The following is a 19115-nucleotide window of genomic DNA, read 5'->3' on the forward strand; positions in this document are numbered from 1 at the left end:
CCACAAGACAGTGGTCTCCATGCCGTCCACGTTGGTTATGCTGTTCTGAGTGCATGGATAATGCTTCCAGAGGAACTCCTGCCCTTTCGTCTGCTTGGTGCCAGTGTGTCTTTCAGCTGTGCTGCCCAAAGGCCATGCCCAGAGCATGTGTAACCTGCTTGTATTTAGGAGCATAAGGGAATGTTAGAAGAATCTCTTGCTTCTACTGCCAGGCAGCTCTGCTGTGCCACTTGGGAGCATAAAGTGCATGTACTGTGTTCCATCCTCCCTATACTCTGAGGTGGACCGTGCTGAATGCAAAATTACTTCAGTTTTCCAGTAACTTGATTTTAGTGATTTCAGCTAAATGTTGAGTTTACCTGGTTTTGAATCAATATGTCACAGAATCACAGAATTATCAAGGTTGGAAAAGACCTAGAAGATCATCTAGTCCAACCATTACCAATACTTCCCAGCTAAATCATATTCCTCAACACCACATCCAAACGTTTCTTGAACACTCCCATGGTCGGTGACTCCACCACCTCCCTGGGCAGTGCATTCCAATGCCTGACTACCCTTTCCGAGAAGTAATACTTCCTAATGTCCAGCCTGAATCTCCCTGGCACAGCTTAAAACCATTCCTCTAGTTCTATCACTGATTACACGAGAGAACCTCCGTCTCTCAGGCTGTTCCTGACATCGCCCTCATGTGGCCGCAGCCCCGCACCACAACATCCGCCCCCTCCCGCCCCCTCCGCCTCCAGCACCACCCCGGAAGTTCCGCCCAGAGTCGGGCGGAACCGATTCCGGAGCTGAAGTGGTTGGCACATGCGCGGCAAGGTGGGGGCGCGGAGAGTTGGTGCGGGCTGCGTGCAGGTAACGGTGCTGCTTGTTAGTGCCTGGGGCCTGGTTTACAGCTATGGGGCGCTGCCCGCACCTTATGGGGCTGCTGCTGCAGGGGCCGCTGCTGTAGCGTCCCTCCTTGTGCTCCCGTGTGCGCCCCGGTGTTGCTGATTCACCCCGGTGTCCCGCTGTGACACCCCGCGGTGTGCGGAGCTGCGGGGGTAAGGCCTCGGGCCTGTGCTAGGGCGGGCTGGGGAACGGCGTGTGTGCTCCTTGCACGCTCTGTAGGTGGGGAAGTCGAGAGCTGAAGGCCGCTGTGGTTTGACACACCGGGTACCTTGGCTCCTCAGGGTGGTGGTTATAGCACTGAGCTGCTGGAGTTCCAGATACATTGGGAGGGTGCTGTCAGGGGTAAGGTTTGGATTTTGGGTGGTGCTGTGTGGAGACAGGAGCTGGAATTGGTGATCCTTGTGGGTCACAGAATCACAGAATTGTAGGGGTTGGAAGGGACCTCTAGAGATCATCGAGTCCATCCCCCCTGCCAAAGCAGGCTCCCTACACCACGTTACACAGGTAGGCGTCCAGGTCTTGAATATCTCCAGAGAAGGAGACTCCACCACCTCCCTGGGCAGCCTGTTCCAGTGCTCCGTCACCCTCACCGTAAAGAAGTTCTTCCTCACATTCATGTTGAACTTCCTATGCTGTATTCTGTGTGTGATGCACTGTTATTGTTGTTTGTGCCTGGAGATGTGTGGTTGTGGGCAAACCTTGTTCAACAGCAGTGGTGACTTTGTTTCTTTTGGGGGAATGGGGTTTCAGTTCCAGCTGAAGAAACAAACTGATCTACATGTGCTTCACCACCCATTGGAAGAATGACAGATGACAAAGATGTGCTTCGAGATGTGTGGTTTGGACGCATACCAACCTGCTTCACTCTGTATCAGGATGAGATAACCGAGAGGGAAGCTGAACCTTATTATGTGAGTATATATGGACAGTCTGATCCCATGGTTCTGTTTGTTTCATTTAGGTTCATTACACATGCTGTTAGCTGTGTAGAAAAAGCTTTTCTCTTTGTGTTCTTGTAGCTTTCTGGATATACCTTATGACCATGCTGTGCAAGTCATCTCTCTTCTGAGGAAGTTCAAAAACTTATATTTGTTTCACCAATGAGATTGATTTAACAGGTAGTTAAGATTTGGAAAACTTATGAGAAAGTTCAGCAAAATATGAAATGGAAGACAGAGGCTGTACATACAAACTCACTGTGAGTTCTTGAATATGCTTCACAGAATCACAGAATTGTAGGGGTTGGAAGGGACCTCTAGAGATCATCGAGTCCAACCCCTCTGCCAAAGCAGGCTCCCTACACCATGTAGCAGGCTCCCTACACCATGTTCAGAAGAGGGGAAAGAACATGTATGTTGCTTACTGCACAGATGGCACAAAGCTCTAACTGGAGCTATTTTAAACACAAAAATTAGTCAATTCATAAAGAACACTGAATGCAGTTTTTCTTTTATGGTTAACTTCTGTGTGTTTTCTTTAAATGCCAGTAGCTTTGAGAGATCTTGTAGGAAAAGGATCTGTGATGTATCAGAACTGGACTGATAGCTGATGATACAGACAAGCGTGGTGGATGTGTTTGAGTTGTAAGCTGAAGTGCTTTCTGTAACTACATGGCTGTTGGTTTAGAGTGTTCTCTGCAGCTTTCATCTTTGCTGTTCTTTATAGGCATTTGATTGATAGGGAAAGTTAGCTGGTTCAGTGAAACTTGGTTTGGGAAAGTAACAAATATGCGGGAGGAAAAAAATCTTGCACTGAGTTTGTGATTCCAGAATCCTTCTATCTTGTCATATTTCATTCCACGCTTTATTGAAAATACTACTGGATAAAATAGTATTTAATTTCTAGTATTTCTATTTTGTCAATTACTGATTTACATGTGCGCTTAATATGTTTTTTGAAACCTAATAAATCATTAACGTGTTTCATTCAACAATGATAGTGCTCAGCTCTCTATGCCTTAGTTACTCCACACCACTGGTGATACAGGAGTACTTTTACTTCAGAATCACAGAACTATCAAGGTTGGAAAAGACCTAGAAGATCATCTAGTCCAACCATTACCAATACTTCCCAGCTAAATCATATTCCTCAACACAATATCCAAATGTTTCTTGAACACTCCCATGGTCGGTGACTTCACCACCTCCCTGGGCAGTGCATTCCAATGCCTGACCACCCTTTCTGAGAAGTAATACTTCCTAATGTCCAGCCTGAATCTCCCCTGGCGCAGCTTGAAACCATTCCCTCTAGTTCTGTCACTGATTACATGAGAGAAGAGGCCAACCCCCAGCTCACTACAACCTCCCTTCAGGCAGTTATAGAGAGCAATGAGGTCTCCCCTGAGCCTCCTCTTCTCCAGGCTGAACAATCCCAGCTCCCTCAGCCGCTCCTCATAAGGCCTGTGCTCCAGACCCCTCACCAGCTTCGTAGCCCTCTGAACACGTTCCAAGTCCTCAATGTCTTTCTTGCAGTGAGGGGTCTGACTTAAAACTCTTTGAAATATACATGTACTTCTAATGTAACTCTTAAACAGTGTACACAAGTTTTAGTGTAGGGACGTGCAGTCTTAATCAGTTTAACGTACATGTGAAAACCCTAAAGCCATGTTAACTTCTGCATAGTCAGGTTCGTATGGGAATTGACTTCCTATGCCATCCTATAAGAATGGCAGTGTCTTTTATTTGCTCTGCTTCAAGCATGTGCAGAAAATTTCAAGACTTAACTCTGCATTCTGCAAAATCTAGTTATTAATAGATTATATTTCTCAGATTTTAGGTTCTCCCTTCTGCAGATCACGTTGGCGCTGATAATATAGTTTTGCTTCTTGAAGAAACCAAGAATCCATTTTAAGATTTTTACATCATGGTTGAATTCTCATGGTTTCAATGTGCTTCTGCATTAATATGTTGGATCCAGTCTGGAGAGTGTTTCTGAAGGTCTTCCCCACCCCCTGAATGAAGCTGAATTGAAATAACCCTCTCCAAGCATATTTGGCAAACATTCCCAGCACTTAACACCAGTTTTTCACATCTCCTGTTATCACACCTCACTGCTTGTTAAAGCAGATATAACGTCTGTGTTCCACACTGCTTTCTGTAAATGGGAGGGAAATACTGGTGTCATGTTAAGGGGAAAACAGCTTCTGCTCTGATGAACTTGCCTTATGAAGGTGGGAAGACAAAGAACTGGAGACTTGAGGGGTTAGTAAAATAACCCAAAATCTCTGCAGTTCATTTCAGCTTTAGTGGTATAGTTGGTACCATATTTAGACATGTATTCTAGATATGTTGGCACAGCAGATAGGTGATGTGTGCATATAACACAACGTGGCATTGTATAGGCATAGCAGAGCTAACTTAAAATGATCTTGTCCATCACTTTGGAAAGTAGTGACATCAAGATCCAGCTGCTCAAGTAAGGCACTGTACTATTTTACCAGGTGGGTGTCTGAAGAGTTACGTTGCAAATAGATATAGCAAGTTGCTTTAAAATGGATGTTTCCGTTTGGAGTGGAAGCGTAGTTAAGAACATGTAGGTTGAACTGCTGTTATTGGTGAATGATCTGCTTTTCTCCTCAGTCCTCAAAATAGCTATGATTTTGATTTAAAAAATAGTTTATGGTGCAATGAAGAGTCAGAAGCAGCACGTACTGCATACTGGAAGCAGAGTACTCGTTGGCTGAGATTCACTGGGTGTGAAGAACAAAACCATAGCAGAAGACAGTCATGATTATTGCAGGTTTTTTTGCAGTCAAGGTTATTCCAGCCTGAATCTCCCCTGCCGTAGCTTGAAACCATTCCCTCTGGTCCTATCACTAATGACATGAGAGAAGAGGCTGACCCCCAGCTCACTACAACTCCCTTCAGGAAGTTATAGAGAGCAAAGATAGGGTCAAAGGCAGTAGATTATTATTGGGTCTTAGATTTTAATCAAGGGCTACTAATTGATTTATTTTTATTTTAAAAGGGACTGAATGATTCTAGTGGGCATGGCTATTGACTTGCTGGATGGCCAGCAGGATGAAGCAGGGTGAGGGGGATGGTTGACTCCCTTTACTCTACCCTTGTAAGGCCCCACTGTTAATGCTTTAATAAAGAAGGTGTAAATTTCTTTCCTGGATGGTTGTGCCACATGCAGCATTTATTATTATTATTCCTTAGTCTGTTTTATTATAAATTGGGAAATAAAAATAACTGTACAGGATGTATACAATTCACCTTAACTGTCTGAAGCAAAGCTAAATCTTTTACAAGGAGGTTAATCTTTTCTCATTAGATACTGAAATGCATATATACTGTAGTTGTCCTTTTAATGATTGATGCAATCTCTTTGACCTTTATTATTAAACACAAACTGTGTTTTTAAGGGGGGATGCAATTGGGGGTGCAGATAAAAAACAAAACAAAAAGCCAGTGTTCTGTTTTGGGTAGTATGTAACGTTACAGTGGGGAGGAAAAAAGTAACACACCAGGAAGCTGTAAGATCGTTTCTTATTTCAAATGATAAAATACTGATGCATTTCTTGGTAGTTTGAAACCATTGCCAGTTCTCCTAAAAGAGAGTAGATTTAAATTAGATATAAAAAAGAAATCTTTTACGCAGGGAGTGGTGAGGTGCTGGCACAGCTGCACGGAGAAGCTGTGGTGCCCCATCCTTGGAGAGGTGCTCAAGGCCAGGTTGGATGGGGCCCTGGGCAGCTGAGCTGAGGGGTGGCAGCCCTGCCTGTGGCACTGGGCTGGAACTGCATGGGCTCTAAGGTCCCTTCTAACATGAATGGTTCTTCCTGAGTTTAGTAGCTGGTCGGGTTAAGTACTAGAAGAATTACGAATAGCCTTAGCTAACACGTTGAATGGCAAATCAAGAGCAAAGAAAACAGAAATTGCCACCTGTTGGAAATACAAAATGCACTTGCAAACCAAACTGCAACTGTTTTCACTTATGGCTTGGTGTTTGTTTGTTTTTTAATTAATTTTATAGTAATTTTAGTTTAGGAATTTTGGCTGACACACACTCACTCATTACATTAGGTATGGAACTTGAGCATGTATTTATCTGTTGGTATGAAAAAGTGACCTTCGTTCTTTGACCTACTGGAATAGGGAAAAGGAAATTAGATTCTAGTCCTCTGCCTTCACTCTACATGATAAGAATTAAGCACTTGTTTTGACTTTTTTGTTGTGTTGTTAGACTACTGGATACTGCTATTATGTAACTTTTAGGTGCATCGTTTTGTAGCTTTTCATTAACCATTAATAAGAAAACTGTCAAACAGAAATCATTGTTTTTTTTCCTTAAGAGCAAGAACGCTGAATTTTGGTTATGTAAATAATTTAAAGCTTGTGATTTATTTAGTAACTTTTATGTAAACTTAAAAGGTGTATTTGGTTTTTTTCTTTCAGTTGCTTTTGCCAAGAATAAGTTACTTGACACTAGTAACAGACAAAGTGAAGAAACACTTCCAGAAAGTTATGAGACAAGAGGAAGTTAATGAGATATGGTTTGAATATGAAGGTACGCCACTGAAATGGTGAGTTTAAGTTTGTGCCTTTACTCAGTTTATTGTGTGGATGCTTTTTGAGTTTAGCACGGTGTCAGTACTTTTCCTGACCTAACCGCTTCATTGGGCTTCAGAGAAGGCAAAAGAGGAGGAAGATTGGGAAGATGCTGACTGGAGGAAAATCTGAAGAAGGTTTAATATTGAACATAGTACCGATGATTCTGCTTATACTTTATGTATAAAAAAGAGGCTGTGCTGTACCCGTTGTTTTTGTTCTTGTCACTGTAATGTGTTGAATCTCTTCTATTTCTTGTATCATAATAGAAAAATACAACAAACACAACAGTGACAGTTGTGGCTTCTTTAAATTGGCTGTAAAAAGTAAAGCTGAGCATTTTATTACTATCAATGTAGCATGGAATGTCTTGTGATTAGTGAACTTTACATCATTGAGCAGTGAAACACTGGAACAGGCTGCCTGGAGTGGTGCTGAGTGTCTTTTTGGATGGTGCATCCAAAGGCAGGCTGGAAAGGGCTCTTGAGCAACCTGAAAGCTGCAAGCATCCCTGTTCATTGCAAGGGGAGTTGGAAGGGACCTTTAAAGGTCATTTAGTTTAACTCAAATGTTTGATTCTGTGATTTATTATAATATTTCTAATTACTTAGTTTACACTCTAAGGTCATTTTTCTTGCAGTCTGCTTTGTGTAATGTTTGGCTGGGATACAGCGTATGTCTTTTCAGCCACAGCTCTTCAGTTTTTAAGTGAGTACTGAATAAGTTTGAAACGGTTTCAAATTTATGCTCTGCTGTACTCAAACCAAGATCTTGGAAGAAGGTGCAATTCTCACTGTTTGGAGTTCCAGGGTGTGCCTGAGGCCTCCTATCAGATTGTTGAGGCACAGCAAGATGAGTTCCTTCTCTGCAGGTGTGTGTGCTGGGGGAAGGTCTGTGTATAAGGAGTTGCCAGAAGAGGTCAGCAGACTCCATAGCAGCGTAGGTAAAAGTGTAGTGTTTCAAATACTCTCAGACACCCTGCAGTTTGAGGAGCTTAAACCTATAACTATGTTGAAGGAAATACAGACAGAATATGTTTACTGGATTTGGAAGATAGTCTCCCAAGATGGGAAAGGGCTAGAAACATGTAACTTCTGTTAGTGGGAGGAAAGCTCCTTCTCCACCTGCATTTCTGTAATTCATTTCTCATTTTAAGATCACTCTTGTAGCTGTCAAGCTTTGCCACTTGCTTTCTATCTATGTCCATTAATTTCTCATTGGAATGTGGGTTATTATTCACAGCCCTTATGATCATAGTTGATAGCCACCAGACCAGCCAATCTGAAGGCTAAGATGCTTTTGCCCCACTTAGTTGTCTTCCATCTCTCCCTTGCAGCCCTTTATCCATAAGGAGTGTCATGTGATTGTAAAAACTAAGATCCTCTTGCCACATGAGCTGCACAACCAGTTACTGACATGCATTTATGTCTCCCTTGAGCACTTCTCTCTCATGAAACTGAGGGCATGCCACCTAGCCCCTGAAGCTGTGTTTCACTTTTGACACATTCAAGAGTCCCCTCTTCAGCAATTACTGTTTGCACCTGTGTGGATGAATAGCAGGGACTGGTTGTCCAAGTTCAGGGCAAAACCCGCCAGATAAACCTTCCTATAGCAAGTGAAATTGGTAGGTGGGACTTGAGTCCCATCCAGGACTGGGAGTAGTGAATCTCCTCTCACTATTACTGCTTTCTTTTTAGTGTGGATGTGCTGTTCAGGCTGCTCTACAGTTTCCTTGGAACTTCCAGCCCTCTGCTGCTGGAGCACTAACTGCAGGTGGAGGCAGGGGTTTCCTTTTCTTGCCAGAGCTCATAGCCTCTTATCTTCCTCTTGTTGTGAGTCTCCATTTGGTGTGCCAGTGTCTGCAGACCCACCTATTGTGCAGCTTGGTATTCAGGATCTCATCTCTGTGAAGTCTTGCTGAAGATGCCATCCGTGGCCTCTCTTCCCTGACACTGTGCAGTCTGCTGGCCTCCCACGGCTCAGCTTACTGACAGCCCTTCCTCCATCAAGACCTCCCTTATGTAGGCAATGCCACCACATCTGCCTGTGGTAGCCTTCAGGAGAGATCCCAAGCACTCTTAGCAGCTTGAGACCTCTCTCAGCTGCTTGAGCTGAGTGGAAGCATCCGATGCACCAGGGGAATTTTCTTCAGTGGATATTGGGGGAGAGCACCTTGTAGGTTGTGACCATTCTTGTGCAATTGCTCAACTTCAGTGGAGATTCCATCCCCATTCAGTGAATTAGGCTCTATGCTTGGCACCTGTGTGGGATGTATGTGGTATCAGTGGAATGGGTGCTTTACCCTGCCCGATTAGAAGCTGGCTGAAGGTGGAGGGCCAGAGCACCATTTGATCACTACCCATCTGACACTTTCAAAAGGACTTTCAAAAGGACTTCAAAAGTTCTTAAAATCATGTTTTCGAGGGCATCTCTCACACCTTGAAACCACCTTCTGTGTAATAGCAAAAGCAGTAATAAACAGAGAGTGGCTTTTCTTTTGGGGTTTCTTTGTGTATGGGGAGGGAGAGGGGGGAGCTAGATAATACTTTTGTGGGTTGGATGTTTCCCTTAGCTGCTGTCCTGTTTTTCTCTATTTTTGGTGGTTTTGGATGATTATTTTTTTATTACTGTTACTGTTGTTTTCTTTTTTTATTCCCCGTTTCCTCCTTAATGCCTCTCTTAATTTTCTGTTTTGGTTAAGAAATACAGTATTATTATGAAGGAAATAAAGAATAGTTTTGGTCTTACGTAGCATGCTATTTATTACAGGCTCTTAAAAAATCATGCTTGTAACTGCATCTCAAAAATAAATGAAATACAGCATTGTGTACAGGCATTAAGGGTTCTGTGGGCTTCAGATTAAATGCCAGTATGTGAACTGGAATTTGAAGCATGAAGAATCTTACTTGTCATTACTAAATCACTCCTGTTGCGAACCTTACTCATAATGTAAGACTTCATTTCAGAACAGAAAATGATTTTTCTCACAATCTGTTGTCATCACCAGTCTCAGATATCAGCTGTGAATGAAGTGATTTCAGGGCTGACCTCTTGACAATGAGGAGCATATATAATCTGTGCAAAGCACTAAGATTTCGCTTAAACTTAATTATGTTTATTTTGTTATCTGTGCTTGATAGAAAATAGATGTAGGCCAGTAAGGGCTTGGTGTCTTTGTAGCTATGCATACATACATACATATGTATATATACATAATATAAATTGGAGGGCTTTTCTTATGTTTTTTTGTGCTGTTTTTAAAGTTTTGCTGTTGTTTTTGGCATTGTTTTACATGGGTTTACCAGTAGAGGGTACCAAAGCCCTGTTTATGACAGCGTAGAAGTGGGTGAATGGGCTGTTCACAGGTGCTCTTAGGGTAATATTCTGTTACTGTTTTTCTGGGCTTTTGAAACTCATTCTTGCTTGACTTTGTGTCCTCTGTTCAATCCTATTTAATTTTTTAATTTATTGAAGTTGCTGAGTTTAGAGCTAAGTGTGCTTATCTTTCTAAGATCGGGAAACTAATAAGGCCTTTTCAGTGTGTTGGTTTTTTTGGGTGTTTCTTTTTTTGACAGAGAAAAGAGAACAGAGCTTTTCAAAATGACTGGAATTATTCTGCATGTGATATATGTAATTTGCATTGCCAGAGACTGCATCTTCTAGTGGATTTAAAAGGGATGATGTTACAAGACAAAAGTGAATATTTGGAGAGAGCAGATCTATATGTGTTCTCTACTTGTGAATACCATTGAATTTCGAAACTCTAATCTGGTTTTCCCGATTAGATGAAAAATGAACTGTGAGAAGATAGCCGCTAATTTATTTGTGTAGATAGTCAAACTGTTATATGTAGAATTAAATGCTTGGTTCCTATGCTCATTTAATCTTTTAATTTTCTAGGCATTACCCGATTGGTTTGCTGTTTGATTTGCATGCATCAAATACAGCCCTTCCTTGGAGCATCACAGTGCATTTCAAGGTAAAATTGAAATACACCTCAGTTTAAGACCAACTGAGCAGAGGATTACATGAAATTCAAAAGTTATAAGAACATTTTATAATAGTTCTTATTTTACAAACAGGTAGATTATAGGACTTTCTGATAAGGAGAGTGTTTGTTCTTCGGGAAATAGCTAAAATTTCCTGAAAATCTATAGTTGTTTTCCATGAGTTTGTATGTGCTTTCAAAATAACCTTTTGAAAATGATTCTTTTATAATCTGAAAGTCCAAAGTTGTTTTTCAAGTTAAGTTATGAGATTGTATCAGTACAGTTGAGGGGATAAAAAGGAAGAACTTTCTGTAACGTTTTTGATTCAGTCAATTCAAGTTGACTGAAGATTTGGAAGATTGAGAAGTACTCATCCCTTTGGGCACATTAACATAGATACGAGATACTGCAGAAATCCTTGAAGTCGGGGAGTTGCTATCATTCTTTGAAGTTGTACTTCATGTGGGTCCCCTTAGAGAACTGAGTGAAATGGGTTTGGTCTTGTGACAGTTTAGTCACAGCAGAGACGTTACTTTGATTACGCATTGTAAAACCATTAGGGATGACTTCATGGCACTACTGATCTTTGCTCAGAAGAGTACTTGTGCCAGATTCTTTCATGCTCTGAAACACATTGAGAAGGGGGTGCCAGGTATGTTTTGAAGTGAGAACCGCAAGGAGAAATCATGATGTTTAACTATGAAGTGTTAGTTTGTTGTTGTTATACTATAGAGATATAAAAGAAATGATAAAACAGGACAACATACAAAGGAAAGCAGTAAATTAGTAAGCTTGACTTCAGTGTGTGAGATCTGAGCATACTGGAAGGCATACTGGGAAGCAGTGTTAATGAATGTTTTCATTTAAGCTATTCCTCTCTTTATAAATAATATTTCTAGTAGCAGTAGTATGATTAATTTTTGAAGTACACACTGGAATTGTGTGTTCTTATGATGTATAATTGTTCTTAGGATATATAATTTTGCATGTTGAAACATTAAAAGTGAATGAATGTAAAGACAGGGATGTTTTTGAAATGATTATAATTGCTACACTTCTGATATATGTCAAAGAGGGGTGGGGTAAGGAAACTTCCAAGCTGTTTTGAAGAAACTGTAGGGTGTCTGGATTCATAGATTATGATTTAATTGTTGCACATCCTGAGAGCTCTGGAAGACTAACAGTGACAAGGGGAGGATGTTGCCATCTCGAAGTAGAGCTGCCTTGAGAAATAAATTGCAGCACCACAGTGAATTTCAGTTTCACGTAGTAATGAGAACTGATTTCAACTGTCCTTATATTGCTGCTTGCCCAGGGATGGGCTAATTTGAGTTTTTCTCAAAGGGTTACATGGAAGATCAGCAGAAATAATTTACTGCTAAAGAAGTGTTATTTTAGAAGTTTTTCTAACTTAGATTTTAAAAACTTAACAACTTGGATTAAGCACCTGCTTAATCTCTTTTCTTGTTTATGATGTAATTTGAAAGCTTGTTTAAATTAGCCCACCTTCATGCTTAAAGTGAAAACATAACCAAAGCGTAACAAAGTATGTCACAATGTTGAAGACATTTTTACATGTTTTAGTTCTTTACAGTTTTAAGAGTCTTGGTGGATTGCTGCCTGGATTATTCTTTTCATTTGTGTGTAGTTACTCTTCAAAGAACCATACATTTTATTTATTGTAGTTACTGTTAGATTTTTCCATGCTTTAATTTTTGCTGTCATGGCTTTTCATTTCTTTTACAAAAGGATGAAGTCAAATAAAGAACAAAAATATTCCTTGTTGAAGTAACAATTTATTTGTATCTGCTACTGGAATGCAATGAGACATCACTGATTTATATCTCTAGTAAAACTGAACTGTAGTTGCATTAAATAGTCATAGTTGATGTACCTGAATGGAGCACTAAGGTCTGAGAATCCTGTGATATCGTAGTCTAGAAAGTTGCTTATGTTACCAAGTTGTGGCTTTATGGAGAAGAGGGAAACGTTCATCCTTTCTCATTAAGTTCAGCATGCATTGCATTATTTATATTCTCAGTGTGGTAACCAGCCCTCTGGATTTTGAGTAGTTGGCAGGAGGTGATGAATTGCTCTGGAAATGCTGTCTCTAGAAGAGAAAAGTAAATCAGATATGCCAGGTGAAAGGCAAACAACTTTCCTCTGCTGAAGCCCTTACCTGATGACCCCTGCTTTTCCACGCACAACCTATTGTAGAGAAGCTCCATCTGCTTTTATATAGCATCAGCTGTCTTCCATTCTTGGTTTTCTTAGTTCAGTCTGGTGGACTGGAAAAAAAAGTGCTTAGCAATGTAGTATATAAAGTATAGAACAGTTGGGAAACATTGTGAAAACCAGAAGTTTAAGTGAGGTGTATGTAGGGTTCGTTGTTTGTTTTTCTTAAAAAATGAATTTTCTCAAAGAAAGGACTGCTGATGGTAACTAAATACAAACATATGGACCTTTCCACTGCCACTGGATATGTTCTTTATGACTTTTAATACCATATTATTGGTGTAATTTTTGTAAACAATTCCCCTAATACTGATTGTCACCGTATAAACAGGTGTTTGTGAACTGGAACTGATACATAAGTCTGGGTGGATTGGAGTTGCGAAACCAGACTGATGAAATTGCCTGCTGTTTTGGTTTTATGTAAGAAGTCTCTTAGTGCTCCTGTCTGTACAGATGATACTTTCCTCTTTATGACTAAAATTATACTGTAAATATCTACTGATACGTGAAGCAAAACCAACAGTACCTCAGTTTTCTAAGACAATCCTGGTCAACTGTTATAACCTGTCTTTTGAAGACATAGGGCATAGAGGGCATGGGACATCAGTAATAGGAGTATTTGAATTAAAGCTTCCAGAGAGATCTCTTAAAACTTTTTGCAAATCTCATAGTTGCATAACCAGAGGTGACTACCTGCTTGTTTATGATTGTCTGTTTCTTCAGGGAACTGAGTCAAGTTATTTACATTTCACTATTTCCTGTATAGGCAAGTAGAAATTAAACAAGAATGTGTTACGTGCAAAACTTTCTTCTTCTGTGCCCTATTTTATGTAAGTGAGGATGCCAAATTTTATGTTGGTAGTCTCATGTAGGTAAAATTTAGTGTGTCTCTTGGTGTAGAAGTGCTGTTTTATGTTACCTCTTCTGTGCTCAAGTTTTTCAGCTTCTACTCATAGTACTAAATAGAAATGTGACAGTGTTTTTCATTTAAAGGAGAAGAGATAGTGCCAAGATCATGGGAATGTGTTCCAGTGCGTTACCACTGAGAAGCTGGGAAAGTAAATTCTTACACCTTTGTACTTACTAGTTCAGCTTGCTTTGATCAGTTTTAAATATCTCCTTGCTATTCTGTATATGTACGTACTCTGTGTATATGCTTCAGAACACATCCTCAAGGAGTGACATTTGCTATCATTTGAAATTCATTGTAAGAATATCAGCGTGGAGATCTTTGTCTGTAGGCAAACTTTGAATATCTGACCTGGCAGTTCAGTATTTAGACACATGTAACAAAATAATTCTTGAATCTGTCGTTTTCTCATAGCTAGCTAAACAAACATTAAACTGTGGAAGTCAGTTTGTAGGTTCCCATATTACTTGGCTTAGGTACGTTTGTTCTTTCATCTTTTTTGAGGGCTGCTGGTGTCTTGCTTTGAATTCTTGCATGTAAAGAACTTTTTGATCTTGGAATGTAATATTTCTGATTGTTCTTGTCTTCTGGATTGGTTACCAGAATATACTTCATTTGAACAAGTCAGTTAAACTTCTAAAAGTATTTTACAGGCTCTTGCAGATGTCAGCAGGCAAATAGCAAACCCAGTAATGTGTTCCATTCATCTTGGAACCCATTAAGCTTAGATGCTCAGCATTGAAGGAGAGAAAGAGAGCGAGCTGTGCTCTGGAAAGAACTTTCATTTCTTGCTTGTCCTCTCTGAAGTCTTTGTGGCCATACCCATATGAGAAACAGGCTTTATCTGTGTCCTGTGTGTACTTTCAGGGGAAAGAAATTGGCAGTCTTCTCTTCCCATTTGTGGTTTTGGAAGATAATCTTCTTGATGTGCAGATCCCAGAGTCAGGGTTCAATGTCATAGAGAAAACACTGTGTGAAATGCTAAATCTAGAGAAGGGAAGAAGTTGGGGAAAGGATCTTTCCACTATTTGTTAATACATGAAGGGAGGTTGCAATGAGGTTGGAGCCAGTCTTTTTTCAGTGGTGCCCAGTAGGCACAAACTGGAACACCAGGAGATCCTTGTTACTAGTCTATAATTCAGAAACTCTCTAAACTGTCTTTGATAACCTAATAAAGGGGGTACTATTGTTCTTACCCTTCTAGGTAAGGCCATCCCCAACTCTTCTTTATATTGCCAGCTGTTACAAGTGGAGGGAAGGTATACGGGTTACTCCAATAGAATATTGTTCCTACCTGTTAACTGTGTTGTAAAATCCTTTGAAAAATCTCCTATTACATGCATTTCCAAAATGGTTTTGACACTCCTTACAAAAATGTTTTTTTAATCAGCTTATTTCCAGTGGGTTAAGAGGAAAGAGCCCATTGTAGAGTATGAGATGAGAAATAAAAATGTAGATGTGGCAAGCCCATGTTTTAAAGGGGACTACTAATGATGCCGCTTTGGTTTGATTCCAGAGGTTGTGCTGTTCAGTGTAGTCAATAAGCAGCTATGAAAAGGGAGTGGATATGGAGAGGATAAAACATATAGGGTTTTTAAACTTCAGAAATACAAACATGATAGATTTGTGATATCAAGTGCTTGTACTATAAGATGGCAAATGATGTTATCTATAAAAGAAAAACTACACCTATACCTATGCAGTGGTAAACTTCTGAATAGTTAATGTCCAAAAGTGTCTGTTTTGTACCTGAACAAGATTAGTGCTGTGCTTCCTTAGCAAATGAATTAGGAAATTCAATTACTACTTAGGTTTACTGAGTAATAATTGTACATCTGCAGCATTGAATGCTCTGCACCAATGCTAATGAAATAAAAAGGATATGGAATTATGTTACATAGTCTAACAATAGACAGGTGTATTAAGTAAAATTGGACAAAGCTTTCCAGCGTCTTTGAGAATAAATGTTTGCTAATGGCCTCTATGCTGTAATTCATATATGTGGATGGTGATAATTGGAGGAAACTTTTCTACATAAACTTCATTGAGAGGTGGTAGGAGTTGCTAAAGAGTTGATCATATGCTTGAAAGCAGATTAAAACACTTTCCTGAATTTGGAAGGTAGGTAAGAGCCTAAATATTTCCACCTATGTATTTAAATGTTCAAGTTGAGGTTGAGTAAATTCTAGTTTTATGGAAAATTGTTCAACTTTAATTTATTTTAACATTTTTCACTGTTAAGCCTTTTTTTCATCAGTGAGAAAATGATGTTATCTTTAATAAGTAGAAAGCTGCAGTCTGCTTCTGTTGTATAAATACAAACTGGGTTAAAATAATCTTTTATTCTTCATCTTCTGAGGTCTGTGATACATTTATTTCTCTTGATCTGTCTTTCTCTTTGTAGAATTTTCCAGAAAAGGATCTTCTACACTGCCATTCTAAGGATGTGATTGAAGCTCATTTTATGGCTTGCATAAAAGAAGCAGATGCTTTAAAGCACAAAAGTCAAGTCATCAATGAGATGCAAAAAAAGGATCATAAGCAACTGTGGATGGGGTTACAGAATGGTAATACACTGCATCAAATATTAATTATGTTTAGTACTACCATGCTGATAAATATGTTTACGTAATGTCATGGAAAAGATCTATTTTACTAAAAAAGAACAGTGATTATGTGATAGCCCAAAAGTTTGCTTGGGGTATTCAAGGAACTTGAATTGAGTCACGAACTGAGTCATTACAGTTTAAAGAAAACAAAACCAGCAACAAAGTACTTAGTGTAGTTTTGTGCAACAGATGGACGGTCACACCTGGGATATAAGTGGTGTTTACCTTGAAGTATCTTAGATTGTAAAAGAGAAATAGCTCTCCTCTAATTTTTACTTAACAATTGTCATTGATAGGCAGTAGATGTGGACTTCAATAAAGCAATTATTAATAAAATTAATAATTTTTCTTCCTCCACCCTTGCCAAAGTTTAGTTTTTATTCCTGGTTTTACTGTGGCTTTCACAAAAGTCTTTAATTGGTAAATACTGACTTGGAAAAAATCAGCAAAATAATTCAGAATAGAACGTTATAAAATTAATGCTCTTTCTTTAAATAGAAGGCTTGAATCTATATTGCAGTGTAAAACATAACTTCATTTGTTTTCAGTATCTCTTCCTATTTGTCATGGTTCTCAGAGGTCTGTAGGTTGAAAAGTTATGTGGGTTTCAGAAGCTACTGGCTGGTAAAATAATTTTCAGTATGTTTTCCTGATCTCTGAAGGTGTTTTTAGATAATTACTGGTAAATTTGTGGAAGACTTAAGGGCTATCACATTAGCATTAAACAGTTAGCATTAAATTCTTCCTCTGTGCAACCTGGTGTAGGGAGCCTGCTTTGGCAGGGGGGTTGGACTAGATGATCTCTAGAGGTCCTTTCCAGCCCCCATGATTCTGTGTGTTAAACAGAACAGGAGAACCTCTGAATGCAAGAAGTTTTGAGGCATGTGTTTGTTTTAGACAGTGAGGTGTTAAATTATTTTGGATTTGGTGTGTTTATTTAATGAATGGATGGGTTTTCAAAACTTTATTATATGGTAAAGGTACTTCTGTAATATTTTTGAAGTCTAAGTGCTTGCTTGGAAACTGGTTTCTAGTAGTGATTTAATTGAAGCAGAGTTATAATTGAAGGGTTATCTTAACTTGACATTTTGACTAATAAGATATTGAGGGATGCATTATGTGTGTGTAAAATTTCTCCTATATTGAGAAATATTAACTTTACTGAAATCCTGTCCCTTAGACCTGTTGCTAGTATGTTTGCAGCAGCGCACTTTGTGCTCTTTATATTAACGCTTGTTACAGTTAAAGCCACACGATCTCTAATGTGAGTGAACTGTGTTAATGGCAGAACAGATAACTGCACAAAGAAATAGAATGAATTAGGACTCTTTTATTTCAGCAGAACTTATAGAAACTCTTAATGGATGCCTTCAATATTATGAGATAACAAGTAGGCAGGGTGTTCTTTCTGTACTCATCTCAGACTCTTTCAGTTGATTATTTGTCTATCTTCAGTTCTAGGCAAACTGGATTTTACTGTTTCTTAAGAACAGAGGTTGCCTAGCAAGACTGAACTGTATTTAGGCAGGTTTCACTGTATTTAGTGAGAAATCGCACCTGTGGAATCTGACACCTAAATGTGAAGTTTAAACAATCTTCTGAATACTTTCAAATGCTAATTTTAATTTCTCAGATCGTCATAAAAAAGAAACAAGAAAAGCTTGTGAAACCAAGAAAACACTTTTTAAGCACGTTATATTTTTCAGAATGTTTTTATGGGCTTTCGTTTGAGATGTAATAATTTTAAACCTCTTTTTGAAACAAGAAAGAATCACCACAAAAAAGAAAAGAAAGTAGCATTTGCGATAACTGCCTTCCAAGTTATGATACATCTACAGGGTTTGTTTCTGTGAAACTTCAAATAATCTCCTTCTTTTCTTAAATATAGGAAGTGTTATTCTGTTTAGCGATTGATTGCAATGCTTACGGGACGTGTTACTTCAGTATTAAACTTGGTTTTGGAAAAAGAATCCTATCTTGCTTTTTAGGGGGGAAGTGTAACTACCAAATATAATTTGATATAAATGTTTCTGCTGAGAAGAAAGTAGTAGAGCAGGTAGCATGATAAACGTCTCCAGTTTCTGTAGGCTCCCTATAAGGGGCATCTACAGAGCTGTGTGATAGTGAATTTGTGTCTGTTAGCAACTGATAGGTATTCCTAGCACCATTAATATTCCTTCTTCCACTATTTCTGGTTTTTTATCAGTCTGCTACTAAATCAAGCAGGTAACTTTCTGCCTATTGGTTGTGCTGTAGTTTTGCTTCTTCCTCATACTTTGGTTAGTTGATTTTTGTCCATAAAGTAGATATTTCCTTAGCTGGAGCACTTCTTTGAAATGGGTGCATCTGTGCTGGCCTAATTTTGACCAGTATCGTGGGTTCCTGAATGTGGTAGGGAAGCAATAAAGGCAGGGTATGTAGCTCCACTGACCTCTGCTCCTTTGTAAGAATTGCTGAAATTCCTTGGTCAGAAATAATGGAAAATGTTACTACTGTTCTCGCTATAATAATGTTATGGCTGTTTTTATCATGGGTAAAGAGGATTTTCAAGTGGGTGGCTGTTTCTTCTGGCCTTTTGTGGTAGAAAAATAAAGGCAGTCTGCTTTGAAATATTCAGACTGTGGGCCTAATGATGACTTAGGATCAAACAAATGAGATTTCGACTCTTTTTAGGGTGAGAGCTGTATTTCTTGCATGGTTCAAAGAATTGCTGTCTATAACTTTCAGTATATAATAGTTCTGATAAAAGAAGGTTTTTAAGATTAAGCACAGCTGCATTTCATCAGATGTGGATAGAGAAGCAACCATACCCTGAAGTTTTCACAGGCATCCTTTATAGGTGGTAAAAGCTGGGCTTGGTGTTTCAGATGCACGAGTGGGCAAAATGAACAGTAAAATCTCATGACCACTTTTAAGACTTCTTTAT

General features: G+C 39.3%; 1 protein-coding gene across 11 annotated transcripts in view; it reads left to right on the top strand.

Moving 5' to 3' along the window:
* The first annotated feature begins 796 nt into the window (after positions 1–796).
* ATG5 (autophagy related 5) overlaps positions 797–19115 on the top strand; it is a 63605-nt gene continuing 45286 nt past the window's right edge. For 5 of the 11 annotated variants that reach the window (XR_001554279.2, XM_015858735.2, XM_085543667.1 and 2 more), the window contains exons 1-5: positions 797–858; positions 1645–1805; positions 6294–6421; positions 10347–10425; positions 15985–16147. Coding sequence is in view for 10 of the 11 variants with exons in the window: in XM_015858735.2 (XP_015714221.2) it covers positions 1698–1805; positions 6294–6421; positions 10347–10425; positions 15985–16147 (478 nt within the window). In the remaining variant the exon portion in view is untranslated. Of the gene's footprint in view, positions 1047–1644; positions 1806–6293; positions 6422–10346; positions 10426–15984; positions 16148–19115 lie in introns of all 11 variants that reach the window. The other 6 variants (XM_015858736.3, XM_085543670.1, XM_085543673.1 and 3 more) reach the window with 5 other exon arrangements.

Source organism: Coturnix japonica, chromosome 3, assembly GCF_054131305.1.
Source record: "Coturnix japonica strain WE chromosome 3, WE-NBRP24, whole genome shotgun sequence".
Taxonomy (NCBI): Eukaryota; Metazoa; Chordata; class Aves; order Galliformes; family Phasianidae; genus Coturnix; species Coturnix japonica.